At 43.4% G+C, this 15,528-nt stretch overlaps 1 protein-coding gene across 3 annotated transcripts in view; it reads right to left on the bottom strand.

Moving 5' to 3' along the window:
- The window catches only part of tmem267 (transmembrane protein 267), a 28,963-nt gene that overhangs the window by 11,990 nt on the left and 1,445 nt on the right, over positions 1 to 15,528 (bottom strand). For all 3 annotated transcript variants that reach the window (XM_038790626.1, XM_038790625.1, XM_038790627.1), the window contains exon 2: positions 7,784 to 8,174. In XM_038790626.1, the coding sequence (XP_038646554.1) occupies positions 7,784 to 8,125 (342 nt within the window). In that variant the 5' untranslated portion in view covers positions 8,126 to 8,174. The remainder of the gene's footprint in view (positions 1 to 7,783; positions 8,175 to 15,528) is intronic.

Genomic DNA, 15,528 nt, shown 5'->3' with positions numbered 1-15,528 from the left:
TCTTAACAGAATGATACTGATGCAGATTTGAAATTAGGCACACTACATAAGTTCAGACAGCACATTTCAATTTCAGTTCACAGCACATTCCAATTTCAGTGCATAAAATCATTTTGGTTTGTTTGTTCTCGAGATGTGGGCTCCGCTGCCAAGGATAGCATTTATTGCCATCCCTCAATGGCAATCACTGGCCACATTGCTTAAAGATAGCAGGCTTCCCATCCTAAAATTGACCAGTTGTTTTATGACACACCAACACACATGGTCACTTTGTGAGGTGTATTTTGACTGCAACAGGTGATAGAAGTGGTTGGGGAATAGTCTGCGAGTAGAACAAATATTGAAAAATGGCACACCTAACTTTGTCAGCATTCTATAACCTCCTATGATTTACAAGTCGAAGATGGCCCGAGCACGGTCCCCACTATATCCCTACCCTTGTGCCCGTCTCATTTCAGATATACTAGAATTGCAACCTAGCCAGGCAGTAGTGCAGAAGCAAGAATGGAAAAGGAAGAGACTGATAAAGAAGAAATACTGTCACTCACTCGCACTTGCAGCAACCAGGACGTGATGCTGCCCATACATCAGAGGGTAGCTTCTGATATGTCTTCCATTTTCATTTAGCAAGGAATTCCTCCAACCACCACCCCCCCCCCCCCCCCCCCCTCTCACCGGTTGATGATATTCAACCTATTTCCCACACTCCTGTTCTCTCTTTTTCCCCTCTCTCCCAAAACTGCAATCAGGTTCCCCACTTTTAACCCTATCAGCCTTCACATTCAAAGAATCATCCTCTGTCATCTCCAGCATGAATCCCCCACCAAACATATCTTCCCCTTCCCTGTCAGCAAACCGAGTGGATTGCTCTCTCTGCGATACCCTGGTCCACTCCTCAAACACCACCAACATTTTGTTCTCTTCCCATGCAATTTCAGGATGTGTGATACCTGCCCTTCTCTCCTCTCTGTCCAAGGCCCCCAAGCACCACTTCTTCCAGGTTGAGCAGCGATTTACTTGTACTTCTTTTAATTTAGTACTCGCTGTTCATAATCCTCTACATTGGGTGACCACTTTGCTGAACATCTCTGCTCAATACACAAGCATAAACCCCAAGCTTCCATTGCTTACAATCTTAATTCACCACTTTTGCCTCATGCACGTTTCTGTCCCAGGCCTGCTGCAATGTTCCATGAAGCTCAACAGAAACTAGAGGTACAGCACCTCATCTTCCAATGAGGTACTTTACAGCATTCTGAATACAACATTGACTTCAATAATTTCAGGCAATGAACTCTGTTCATTTTGATTTGTTTTATGCCCATGTGCGAGTTTGAATCTGTTATCTGTTTTCTATTGCTTTTGGACAGAACTATTAATTCGTCTGGCATTTACCAGACTGTCCATTCACTCTGGACAAATGTTGTGTCTCTTTACTATAACCATTATCACTCCCTTTGCCTTTTATTCCATGACATTTTTGTCAATTAGTTTCTCACCCCTTTCCTTTTGTTCTTGCTCTCCTCCCATCTTTCACCAACATATAACACATCATATTTCTACCCTCCTTCAATACGGAGGAAGCTGTATTTAACTTGAAACATTAATTCTGTTCCTCTCTCCACAGATGGTGTTCGGCCTGCTATTATTTCCAGCATTCTTAGTTTTAATTTTAGACATTTGTCAGATAGATGGCAGCATTGCTGCAAAAAAATGTCAATAAAAAGCATGCTGAAATTCAATCTATGAAATATCCAGCAGTTATTTTGTCAATTATTTATAGAAAGCGGTCAGGATTACATTCTAAATACAGTCGGTCAACATTCCAGCTAAGGTGATGGTTACAATTTGGTTTTGTCGGTCTTTGCAGTATCTGTAAATATGCAATTAATCTTTCCTAAACGTCAAGTGCAGATTAGCATATCCAGGCTTCACATTTAATTCCTAGCCACAGTAAATCATTTACTGCATATCACATGGAATGATTACTATTCATTCCTATCATGTCTGTAAACATAACTGCCTGACCCATGGAATTTGGTCAAAATTGGTCCGGTTTTAAGGAGAAAGAAGAAGTAAAATTACACAGCAAGGTCCTGAAATATTACATTATTTAAATGAAACGATAAATGGATTCACAGGGGATTAATATACCTTGCTCAGGTGTCAGCTGGGGCTCAGAGGTAGCACTCTCACCTTTTATTCAGGCGCTGTGATTTCAAATCTCGCTCCAGAGATTTGAGCGTACAATCTGGCACTCGGAGCACTGTCTTTCAGGTTAGTATTCAAAGAAAAGCTGAGAAGCTCTCTCTTTTTTCAATCTTTGAACAAAGCCATCTCCACTCATCTGCTAGAATTATCAATAGTAAACAGTTCTCTCCCTAAATGAAGAAAAAGTAAACTGTTCCCCTGAAGTCTTGGCCTGGTGAAGTAAGGAAGGAAGGCAGTCTCTACTTTGGCTTGAACTTTGATTTTTTTTTTAAGATGTCATGAAACAAAATATGTGCGAATGATTCATCTGACAGAAAAAAAAATCTGAAAAGGCAAGGTATGATTTTAATTCTTCATTAAAGTTGGAAAGTTGAAGGAGAAAATGCCCTTTTCCAAACCTATCAAAACAAAGTTGGGCCAGAGAATACAAAAAAATCATGTCAAGTAAAAGAATACCCATAGCCTTTTTGCAGCCTGAGAATGGATTGAAAAGAAAAAAACTGTGAAGAGTTGAAAAACAAAATGGTTACCTCAGTCAGAAAGTGCTCAAATAAATGATTTTTATCATGTATGTCATGAACTACAAAATTAAATAATTAAACATGGTGTATGTCCGACAACAGAATGTACAGATCAATACACTGATTAAAAAGTATGGACTCTTCTTTAATTCACAATACACCTTGCTTACAGCATCAGCAAGATTGTTTATGTGACTTACATAACTTAAGCAAACTTACATCATATTTAACTGAAATAAGCTTTAGTAGTTTACAAAGTCATTTTAAGTCAGAGGGAATCTGTCCTCATTCTCACTGATATTTTTACCTTTTGTTGTGGTGATAATGCCTATTAATTGCTGACAGCCATACATGATCTCAATTCCCGGTATTCTCCCATCACGAGTGGTATCATCTCACGAAGCACCATTCTCATTAGTCAGAAGATTTGTTTCGCCTTTAATTGGTTCATCTAATTCCTGAGTTTCATCATCACTTGGCTGTCTCTCGTGTTCTTAATTGCTTTAGCAAGGCTTAGTTACCAATTTAAGCTTTTAAAAATAGAACCTGACAGCCTCTTTAGAATATTCATAGTTAGCAGCATCTAACAACAGATGCATCTCACCAAAGTGGCTTTTCTTTATATATGACCATCTGAGGTCGTATATGAAGAAAAGCCAAGCCTGTTTCTCACCCAACATCCATACATGTAAAACCTCCAGTGGAATAAGGTGGGACCTCAGTCAATTTTGGCCACCCTCAAAATAATACCTTAATCACAGCATCACATTAAATTATCCAGCTAAGCACAGATCAGACATTTGCTCAACACAGAGCATACATTCTCCAGTGGTTGGAATTATACCTAGCATGAAAGGAAGAAGGGGCAAAGTTCTCCCCTACCCGGCGGGGCGGGGGGGGGGGTCCCGGCGTAGTGGAGTGGCGCCAACCACTCCGATGTCAGACCTCCCAAAGGTGCGGAATTCTCCGCACCTTTAGGGGCCAAGCCCTCACATTGAGGGGCTAGGCCAGCGCCGGAGCGGTTGGCACCACACCGACTGGCGCCCAAACCGGCTCCAGCGGCCTTTGACGCCCGCCGACGGGGCTGGCCGATAGGCATTCGCCGGTTCACAGTCAGTGAGTACAGACGCAGGATTGATTCAATATCACACCCACCACGTGGATTGTAGCAGACTGGTCTGTCAATCTCAGTAGCTATGGAAGGATTAACAGTAGTAGCGAACCCGAGTAGGAGAATTGTAAATAGTTCAATAAATGTGTTGAAGTTATCTCCACATCTGAACCTTCCTTTGTCAGAGTGCACATCAAGGAAGCCGCTTATGTTACGCCGGACCGCTGACGTCACCACCGGCGTATGCCTGCTGGGGGATTCTCTTCCGCCACCGCCATGGTGGAAGCCATGGCGGCGGCGGAAGAAAAAGAGTGCCCCCACAGCACTGGCCCGCCCGCCGATCGGTTGTCCCCGATTGCGGGCCTGGCCACCGTGGGGGCACCCCCCCGGGGTCCGATCGCCCTGCGCCCCCCCCCCCCCAAAGACCCCGGGGGCCCGCTCGCGCCGCCACTAGAGGTGGTTCAAACCACGGAGGCGGGAGAGGCCTCCCAGCGACGGGACTTCGGCCTATTGCGGGCCGGAGAATCGCCGCAGGGGCCTCGCCAATTGGCGGGGCGGGAATCCCGCCCCGCCAATTCCCGGGTGGCGGAGAATTCCAGCCACGGTGGGGGCGGGATTTACCCCAGCCCCGGGCGATTCTCCGACCCTGCGGGTGGTCGGAGAATTTTGCCCCAGGTTCCAGTTGTTGGAGGACATCACTGCAGGAACCCCTCATAGTAATGTCCGAGGCCAAATTATCTACAGCTGCCTCATCAATGACCTTCCCTCTTTATGTAAAGTTGGAGGTGGGGATGTTTGTTGATGGCTGTGCCTCGCAACTCTACGAATGCAAGCACCTTATTGCTTCAGCGCTGGACAACATTTTGGCTTGTGCTGATGAGCGACAAGCAACCTTAGTGTCACAGAAGGAACCTAACCATCTTTGCTCGATATTAAATTACATTAACATCACTGAATTTCCACATCCTTGGGATTTCCATTAACCAGAAGTTTGATTGGACCAGCCAGATAAATACTATGGCCACACAAGCAAAGGCTTGGAATTCTTCCACGAGAAACTCATCTCCTGATTCCCTATAGCCTGTCCACGGAGGCACAAGTCAGGAGTGTGATGGAATACTCTCCAATTGCCTTGAGTGCAGTTCCAACAAAGCTCAAGAAGCTTTAAGACAAAGCAGCCCACTTGACCCGCACCCCATCCATCATTTTAAACATTCATGTTCTCCACCAGCAGTGTACAGTGGCAGCAGTGTGTACATCAACAAGATGCACCACCGCAACTGCCAAGGCTCCTTTAACAGCACTACCCAAACCCATGACCTCCACCACCTGGAAGGATAAGGCAGCAGAGGCATGGGGACACCGTTCAAGCAACATATAAACTGTCTCTTCCCTGTCACTGGGTTAAAATCCTGGAAGAATCTAACTCCCTTCCAAACAGGTTAATTAGGATGAGCCACGAATGCAAACCTCGTCAAGATCGCACACATCCCAAGAATGCACCACAGCAATTGCCAAGAGACTTGAGAATAACAATGAATAATAATCATAAAACCATAGAAAATCTATAGCACAGAAAGAGACCATTCAGACCATCATGTCTGTGCTGGTCAAAATAGCAGCAAAACTACCCCTCCCATTCTAATCCGACCTTTCAGCACCTGGTCCGTAGTCTTTCAGGCTACAGCACTTCAAGTGCAGGTCCAGGAATCTTTTAAATGAGTTGGTCGTTTCTGCCTCCACCACCAAACCAGCAAATTCCATTCAACCCCTACTTTCTGGGTGAAGAGGTTTTAACTCATGCCCCCTCTAATCCTTCTAACAATGACCTTAAATCGGTGCCTCCTTGTAAATGACCGCTTGTGTTTGGGAAAACAGGTCTGTCTATCCTATCTAGGTCCCTCGTAATTTTGTACACCTCAGTTAGTTCCCCCTCTCAGTCTCCTCTGTTAAAAGGAAAAAAACCCTGGCCAATCCAATTTTTCCTCACAGCTGCAACTTTCAAGCTCTGGCACCAGTCTTGTAAATCTCCTCTGCACTCTATCCAGAGAAATTATGGTCTTTACGTAATATGGTGATCAGCACTGTACACAAATTTCCGGCTGTGGCCTAACAATCATTTTTATACAGTTCCATCATTACATCCCTGCTTTATATATTCTATACCTTATCCAATAAAGGAAAGCAGTTTGCATGCTTTCTTTGTCACCTTTTTCATCTGCCCTGCCACATTCAGGGGCACGTGGGTATGCACTCCAAAGTCTCTTGTTTTCTCTATATCCCTCTCAATATCCTCCCATTTATTGTGTATTACATTGTTTTGCTTGCCCACCCCATATGCATTATCTCACACTTCTCGGAATTGAATGGAATTCCATTTGCAAAACAATCCAGAAGACCTAGGCTGCAATCACCGATTTGCCCCGGGAAACATGGATGGTGGGTATCAACTGTGGTGGATGGCGCAGATTGTGAGGGTGGGTGATCTGTTCCTGGAAGGGAGCTTTCCGAGCATGAGGCGAAGTTTGGGCTGGCGGGAGGGAATGACGTTAGATAATTACAGGTGCGGGATTTCATGCGCAGACTGGTGCTGTCCTTCCCACGCCTCCCGTCAAAGGGGAAGAAGGACAGGGTAGTTTCTAGGGGAGAGGTAGGTGAGGGTAGAGTCTCTGATATTTACAAAGAATTAATGGGAGCAGAGGATACACAAACTGATTACCTGAAGCTAAAGTGGGAAGAGGAGCTCAGGGAGAGGGGAGAGTGTGGGGGGGGGGGGGGGGGGGGGGGGGGAAGAGAGAGAGAGAGAGAGAGAGAGAGTGAGTGTGTGTGAGAGAGAGATGGGGGACGGTATTTGGGCAGAAGCTCTGGCCAGAGTAAACACGACCGCAACGTATGCCTGGCTCAGTCTGATCCAGTTTAAGATCGTGCACCGGGCCCAGATGACAGTGGCCTGGATGAGTACATTTTTCGGGCTGGAGGACAAGTGTGCCAGATGCACCAGTAGACCGGCTAATCATGTGCACATGTTCTGGTGTGCCCTAGACTCAGGGGTACTGGCAGGGATTCGCGAACATCATGTCCCGGGTTTTGAAAACTGGGGTGGTAATGAGTCCTGAGGTGGCAATTTTTGGGGTGTCGGAGGACCCGGGAGTCCAGGAGGAGGCGACCTGATGTCTTGGCCTTTGCTTCCCTGCTAGCCCGGTGACAAATACTGTTGGCATGGAGGGACTCAAAGCCCCCGAAGACCGAAGCATGGCTATCGGCCATGGCGAGCTTTCTCGGTCTAGAAAAGGTTAAGTTCGCCTTGAGAGATTCACCATCGGGTTCGCCCGGAGGTGGCAGCCATTCATTGACTTAGTTGCGGAGAATTAATCGTTAGCAGGTGGGGAAGGGGGGGGGGGGGGGGGGCGCTAGGGTAGTGTAGAGTAGTGGGTGGTTTAGGCAGGTCCTTGCGCGAATTGAGTCGTGGTTTGCACTATGTGTTATTTGCTTTTCCTTTTGTACGGTACTATACAATGTCATTTTTTAATATGCCAAAAATACCTCAATACAATTGTTTATTTAAAAAAAAGATCTAGGCTAAATTGTTCAGCTACTGAGTTGCCTAATCGATTGGGTGAGTGAAGGTGCCACTTCCTGAACAAACAAGTCTGCCCCAAGTATTCTTTCACCGCCAAGTACTATGAAAAAATATCAAAGGCCTCAAAAGCTGTGAACTGAGAACAAGTGTCCCAGAGTAAAGGAACATTCATGTATAACATAGTACTATAATGTGACTCTGTGACTGTAACTCATTAAAAAGAGCAAGTGAGCATCATTATATTTAAATATAATTTCAGATGAAAACCTAAAAAAACAGCAAACAATTTGCTGCAAGTATCCAGTAAAATACATGTTCTCATATAAGAAAGAAATAGGAGCCTGGTGAGCGTATTCTTACCTGGAGAGACAAGGATCCAGCGGCAAGAAAGTGGTCAACATCAATGATAGAAGATAGAAGCCCAGCTAGAATTACTTCATAACAATCACTCTTCTTTCTCAATCCAATCACAATGGCCCAAGACCACAGTCCAATGACACCATGCACTGCGTTGTCTGAAAGAGCCCGAATCCAGTAGTTGTTCTGTATTAAAGAAAATTGTAAACACTGATCTGATAAGAAGCAGAAAATTCCTAGGCCTATGCTCGAGATGACCGATGCTGTGCTGAATGTTTTAAGTAGTGCTCGTGCATTTTCTGTCTCTGTTGCCATTGTAATTGTGGATTGCTTTGACGTGAACATCGTACAATGCGAGTATCACCCATGGTACATTACGTCAGCATTCTTCATTCTAGATCAAAAAAGAACAGATTGTGTTAATGTTAATCTCAACATTACAATGAGCATAAAAAATTTTTTTTTTTAAAACAGTACTGTTAGCGCAAGGTCTGAAAACGTTGGGAAGGTGCATGAACCTGCGGAGAGTATTTTCACTTACTCATAACAGGAGATCAAGGAAAAGGACATTTTGTTCTCCAAACTTCTCGTCTCACATGGATGAAAATGCTTTGTTCTTGGACAAAGTAACAACTTACATTACCTAGAATATGTATTACATTCTTCTTTCTGAATGCCCAAATTATTTGGCTTGGTGACTATTCTTATTAATTACTTAGGAGTCGATGGAAGATCCCAGCAGTCTGGTAGAACTAATCTTTTTCTTCCACCAACAACAAATTGCCATTGTGAACACATTTCTTCAGCATCTTTAACATAGTAATATGTCACAATGCACTTCACAGGATGGTTACCAGATAAAATCTGATATTTATGTATAATTAATGCTGCCAGTAGCAACTGCCAGTGCTCGGTGGAATTGGCTGCATAGCAGGTTGGTGACGTGAACTCACATGTTAAATTCTAAATCTAAATCAGCAACAAGACTTCAATAAAGACTCAAATTGAAAATTCAAATGAAGCATTCTTCTGGATGATTCCAGTTATCATATAAACATTTTTTACATTTGATTAAAAAAGAAACCTCTCCAATTTGCCAAAAAACACCTCTCTTACCACCAGCCTCAGTCAGTCCCTCTGAGCTTCTGCAAGTTTTAGGCCTCAAGTAACAGATACATATCTGTTACATAACAGATACAAAGACCTTTCAGGAGCTGAATGAAATGATAACTCAATTGCATAAACCCTATGGGTGGCAGCAGGTGATAAAGAATCATATGCTGTAGCCTTTCCTTGAAACAAAGAGTGGTGCAAGGCAAACCAAAGCACTCTCAAAATAGAATGGTCTTTGTAGTATTCCTCAGTCAACTGGAGATGGCCCAAATTACAGCCACGTCTCTGATCCAAATCATTATTTTTCCCTTGCTATGAAGCCACTGAAGTGAGACCTTGTAATTACACATTACAATCTCACCTGAAACATCTACTTTGAGGCTTCCTTCTGACCACCAGTTTTAATAAATGAGACATACTAATTATAAGCTCTGCCACAGATTTTGAGGAAATGTACATGCACGATTTGATATGCCTGCCGTTTATTAATATACTCAGCTAGTTATATCCCATGTTTGACTGGCTCGACATGTGATCATTTAACCACACAACATTTAGCAAGTCCAATAAAAAGAGAAATTTTATCAGTGCTGGGAATCTGAAATAAAAACAGGAAAACATCTGCATATACTTTGCTGGTTAGTCAGTTTCTTAAAAAGAAACAAATTGAAATGAAGATCACAGCTGAAATGTCAGCCTATTTTTCTCCCTGAACTGATGCTTTGTAATACATTTAGTAAATGAATACATTTTCATATTTCAGTAAAATTGTAGAAACATAGAAAATAGGAGAGCATTCAGCCCTTCGAGGCTGCTCCGCCATTCGTTATCACCATGGACTATCATCCAACTCAATAGTCTAATCCTGCTTTCCCCTTCATATCATTTGATCCCCTTTGCCCCAAGTTCTATATCAAACTACTTCTTGAAAACATGCAACGTTTTGGCCTCAACTACTTCCTGTGGCAACAGATTCCACAGGCCGACCACTCCCTGTGTGAAGACATTTCTCCTTATCTCAGTCCTAAACAGTCTATCCCGTATCCTCAGACTGTGACCCCTGGCTCTGGACAAACCCACCATCGGGAACATCCTTCCTGCATCCACCCTGTCCAGTCCTGTTAAAATGTTATAGGTTTCTATGAGATCCCTCCCTTATTCTTCTGAACTCCAGCGAATACAATCCGAACTAATTCAATCCCTCCTCATTCGTCAATCCCGCCATCACAGGAAACAGTCTGGTAAACCGTCGCTGCACTCCCTCTACAGCAAGAACATCCTTATTCAGATACGGAGACCAAAACTGCACACAATATTCCAGGAGTTGCCGAACCAAGGCCCTATATAATTGCAGCAAGACATCCTTCTCCAGTACTCGAATCATCTCGCTATGAAGGCTAACATACCATTTGCCTTCTTTACCACCTGCTGCACCTGCACACTTACCTTCAGTGACTGGTGGACGAGGACACCCAGGTCTTGTTCCACGTTTCCCTCTCTAGATTTATGGCCATTCAGATAATAGTCTGCCTTCTTGTTTTTGCCACCAAAGTGAATAACCTCGCATTTATCCAAATTTACTGCATCTGCCATTCATTTTCCCACTCATTCAACTTGTCCAAATCACACTGAAGGATCTCTGCATCCTCCCCATAGCTCACCCTCCCAGCCAACTTGGTGTCATCTGTGAATTTGGAGATATTACATTTTGGGCCCTAATCTGAATCATTAATATATATTGTGACTAGCTGGGGTCCTAGCACTGATCCCTGCAGTACCCCACTAGTCACTGCCTGCCAATTTGAAAAATACCTGTTAATTCCTACTCTTTGTTCCCTGTCTGCCAACCAGTTTTTGATCCATCTCAATACACTACCTCTAACCCCATGCACTTTAATTTTACACACTAACCTCTTAGGCATTTTTGGAGAACACAAAATCTAAATTTAACAAATCTTGTAATAAAATAATCCCTCTAGTATATGCACAATAAAAGACCATAAATGCGGAACAAATGCAGGAAAATATCGAAAATAAAAACATTTTCAGCACTTGAAAGACAAACACAACCATTTTGGGGGTAGGAATTTTAAGAATGGCATCCATACAAAGCTTTCTTTGCTCACTTTCGGATGGATGTTAGCTGACTTGCTGGGCATCTGTAGCATGTTATGTTATACAATATAAATATACGATGAATTTGTATGTTATATTGTTCTATTAATCATAAAGAAATAGGAACTAATTGTTACACAAATATACACCCAGAATATCATATTTACTGCTGTACTGCAGTCAGGGAACAGGTCCACCAGCCACAGAGAAAGCGGTTAGGAAATTGCTCCAACAATTCGAGTCTTCTACGGAAAGTTCAAGTTTGGGGTACAATCTTTTAGTCGTGCTACAAGGCCAGGTTTCACTAAGAGGAGTTTTTATATCTTTGAATCCTGGGAGAACCTCACCAAGAATCGCTGCATCTGGCACAACCAAACAAAAACGATGCATCCTCCTTCAAAAGCCAGCGTAAATTAGAAGCAGAGAGAAAATGCAATCAGAAGAAATCCCAAGCCAGCAACTTATCCAACAGTTTGGGCTGCCTTGCCCTCTTAGCAGTGGAAGACCGGGCTTTAGAAGTGGCCACTGGGACTCCACCAAATACCTCGGATGATGAATATGGTCATCTTCGCTGTGAAGGGCAAACAAGAGTCTAAATGTGTGACTGATATCAAAAACGGCTGAAGGCACTGGATATTGTAATGGCTATGTGCCTCGATAATATTCCGGTAATAGTACTGAAGACTTTTGATCCTGAACTTGCCGTGCCCCTAGCCAAACTGTTCCAGTACAGCTACACACTACCATCTACCCAGCAATGTGGAAAGTTGCCCAGTCACGTCCTGTACACAAAATGTAGGGCAAATCCAACCAGGTAAATTACCCATCAGTGTACTCTTGATTATCAGTAAAGTGTTAGATAGGGTCATCAACAGTGCTATTAAGTGGCACTAGCTTAGCAATAACTTCCTCATTGCGCTCAAGTTGGATTCCGCCAGGGTCACTCAGCTCCTGACTTCATTACAGCCTTATTCCAAGAGTGAACAAAAGAGCTGAACTCCATGGGTGAGGTGAGAGTGACTGTCCTTGACATAAGGGCGAGGTGGGAGTGACTACCCTTGACGTCAAAGCAGCACATGACCGAGTACGGCATCAAAGAACCCTAGCAAAACTGAACTCAATGGAAATCAGGTGAAAACTCCTCTGGTTAAGGAGAAGATGGTTGTAGTGGTTGGAGGTCAATCCAACTCAGGACCCTGGGAAGCACAGAAGGTAAGAGGGACCTTAGTGTGCATGTACACCAGTCCCTTAAGGTAGCAGGGCAGGTGGATAAAGTGGGTGGAAGGAAAATGGTGTACTTGCCACTAGGAGAGGTGCTAAATGAGTATTTTTCATCAGTATTCACACAGGAAAAAGACATAGTTGTCGAGGAGAATACTGAGATACAGGCTGCTGGACTAGAAGGGCTTGAGGTTCATTAGGAGGAGGTGTTAGCGATTCAGGAAAGTATGAAAATAGATAAGTCCACTGGGCCGGATGGGATTTATCCTAGGATTCTCTGGGAAGCTAGGGAGGAGATTGCTGAGCCTTTGGCTTTGATCTTTAAGTCATCTTTGTCTACAGGAATAGTGCCAGAGGACTGGAGGATAGCAAATGTTGTCACCTTGTACACGAAGGGGAGTAGAGATAACCCCGGTAACTATAGACCAGTGAGCCTTACTTCTGTTGTGGGAAAAGTCTTGGAAAGGTTTATAAGAGATAGGATGTATAATCATCTGGAAAGGAATAATTTGATTAGAGATAGTCAACATGGTTTTGTGAAGGGTAGGTTGTGCATCACAAACCTCATTGAGTTCTTCGAGAAGGTGACCAAACAGGTGGATGAGGGTAAAGCAGTTGATGTGGTGTATATGGATTTCAGTAAAGCGTTTGATAAGGTTCCCCACGGTAGGCTCTTGCAGAAAATACAGAGGCATGGGATTCAGGGTGATTTAGCAGTTTGGATCAGAAATTGGCTAGCTGATAGAAGACAAAGAGTGGTGGTTGATGGGAAATGCTCTGACTGGTGTGCCACAAGGATCTGTTTTGGGGCCGTTGCTGTTTGTCATTTTTATAAATGACCTGGAGGAGGCTGTAGAAGGATGGGTGAGTAAATTTGCAGATGACACTAAAGTCGGTGGAGTTGTGGACAGTGCAGAAGGATGTTACAAGTTACAGAGGGACATAGATAAGCTGCAGAGCTGGGCTGACAGGTGGCAAATGGAGTTTAATGCAGAAAAGTGTGAGGTGATTCATTTTGGAAGGAATAACAGGAAGGCAGAGTACTGGGCTAATGGTAAGATTCTTGGTAATGTGGACAAGCAGAGAGATCTCGGTGTCCATGTCCATAGATCCCTGGAAGTTGCCACCCAGGTTGACAGGGTTGTTAAGAAGGCGTACGGTGTGTTAGCTTTTATTGGTAGAGGAATTGAGTTTCGGAGCCATGAGGTCATGCTGCAGTTGTACAAAACTCTGGTGCGGCCGCATTTGGAGTATTGTGTGCAGTTCTGGTCGCCACATTATAGGATGTGGACGCATTGGAAAGGGTACAGAGGAGATTTACAAGAATGTATGGTATGGAGGGAAGATCATATGAGGAAAGGCTGAAGGACTTGAGGCTGTTTTCGTTAGAGAGAAGGTTAAGAGGTGACTTAATTGAGGCATACAAGATGATCAGAGGATTAGATAGGGTGGACATCGAGAGCCTTTTTCCTCGGATGGTGATGTCCAGCACGAGGGGACATAGCTTTAAATTGAGGGGAGATAGATATAGGACAGATGTCAGAGGTAGGTTCTTTACTCAGAGAGTAGTAAGGGCGTGGAATGCCCTGCCTGCAACAGTCGTGGACTCGCCAACACTAAACGCATTCAAATGGTCATTGGATAGGCATATGGACGATAAGGGAATAGTGTAGAGGGACTTTAGAAGGGTTTCACAGGACGGTGCAACATCGTGGGCCGAAGGGCCTGTACTGCGCTGTAATGTTCTATGTTCTATGCCTTTATTTGCCAAGGCAGAGTTTAAGAGCAGGAAGTTATGCCGGAATTGTATAAAAGGATGGTTAGGCCACAGCTATAGTAATGTGTGCAGTTCTGGAATCCACATTATAGGAGGGATGTAATAACACTGAAAAGGGTGTAGAGGAGATTTACCAGGATGTTGCCTCGGGTGGAGGGTGTGTTATGAAGTGAGATTGGATAGACTAGGATTGTTTTCCTTGGAACAGGAGATGAGGGGGACATGATTGAGTTGTATAAAATCATGAGGGGCAGAGGTAGAGTAGATGGAAGGAACTTTTCCCCTTGGTGGATGGATCAATTTAAGGTAAAGTGCAGGAGGTTCAGAGGGGATATGAAGAAAAATGTTTTCACCCAGGGAGTGGTGGGAGTTGCAACTCACTGCCTGAAAGGGTGGTGGAGGCAGAGACCCTCGGAACATTTAAGGAGTATTTAGATGTGCATTTGCATTGCCAAGACATTCTGGAAAATGGAATTGGAACAATTGGCTGGTTGTTTTTGACAAGTACAGACGTGATGGGCTGAAGAGCCTGTTCTGTGGATCTCTCGGACTCTATTATGCCACTAAAATTTTGGTATGTAATAGAATGAAGAAGGGTCAGTTCAAGATACTGTACCAGTTGCATATCTTACCGAACTTGAGACACAGGTCTGATAACTCCGATGTGCCTAAAGTGCCCGATAGTCAAGGGTAATTATATACATTGCATATGGACCAGCGTTGAGATTCAGTCCTATTAGCCCATTGTAGTTAAGAGGATTGAGAGGATATTTGGCTGAGAGGATACTTTCTTCCTAGTTTTGGGACTTCCAAATAGGAGAAATATTGTTTTTAATGAAAAAAGGCTGGATAGCATCCTAACTTTTGTAACTTGTAAAAATAGCCTCTGTTCCTGGATCAGTGACAAGTACTCTTCAATTCAAAATTGGCATAAAATATTCATGGAATTTATTCCTATGGAATTTCTGACATGTGATACATTCTGTAAAGTGTGGGACCTCTATCTCAAATTTTTAGGCTCCGCTTTGTTTCACCTGCTCCTGCAAGGTTACCCGTGAGCCATATTGCAAATGGCAATCTCGCTATGCATAAAGATGTGCATCTTGGTAGTTGGTTCAGAAGGTCAGAGAGGGAACATCTCCCTCAGCTTTGCCAGAGAGATTCGGCTTCCGGCGGGGGAAGAGAGCGGTGCGTTGTAAATAATTTTGCCAGTTGTACAGAGTTGCTGCTGTTGAGCTGGTGCACAATACCCTATCAGTTATTCTATTTTATTTTTTATTTTATTTTTCATTGTTACTTTTTTTTGGGTATGTTTGGGTGTGCCCTTCTCTTCTATATATGTCTATATATATATATATATATATATATATATATATATATATATATATATATATATATATTTCTTATTCTGTGTACATAACAGTAAATATACTTTGTTCAAAAACCCAATAAAAACGTTTATTAAAAAAATGTGCATCTTGATATGTTATCCTATTATTTTTATATTGCCTTATCCTTCCTC

Source organism: Scyliorhinus canicula, chromosome 3 (assembly GCF_902713615.1).
Source record: "Scyliorhinus canicula chromosome 3, sScyCan1.1, whole genome shotgun sequence".
NCBI classification, from domain to species: domain Eukaryota; kingdom Metazoa; phylum Chordata; class Chondrichthyes; order Carcharhiniformes; family Scyliorhinidae; genus Scyliorhinus; species Scyliorhinus canicula.
Note: the sequence above shows the minus strand (reverse complement) of the source record. Positions and strands in the feature narration are given on the sequence as shown.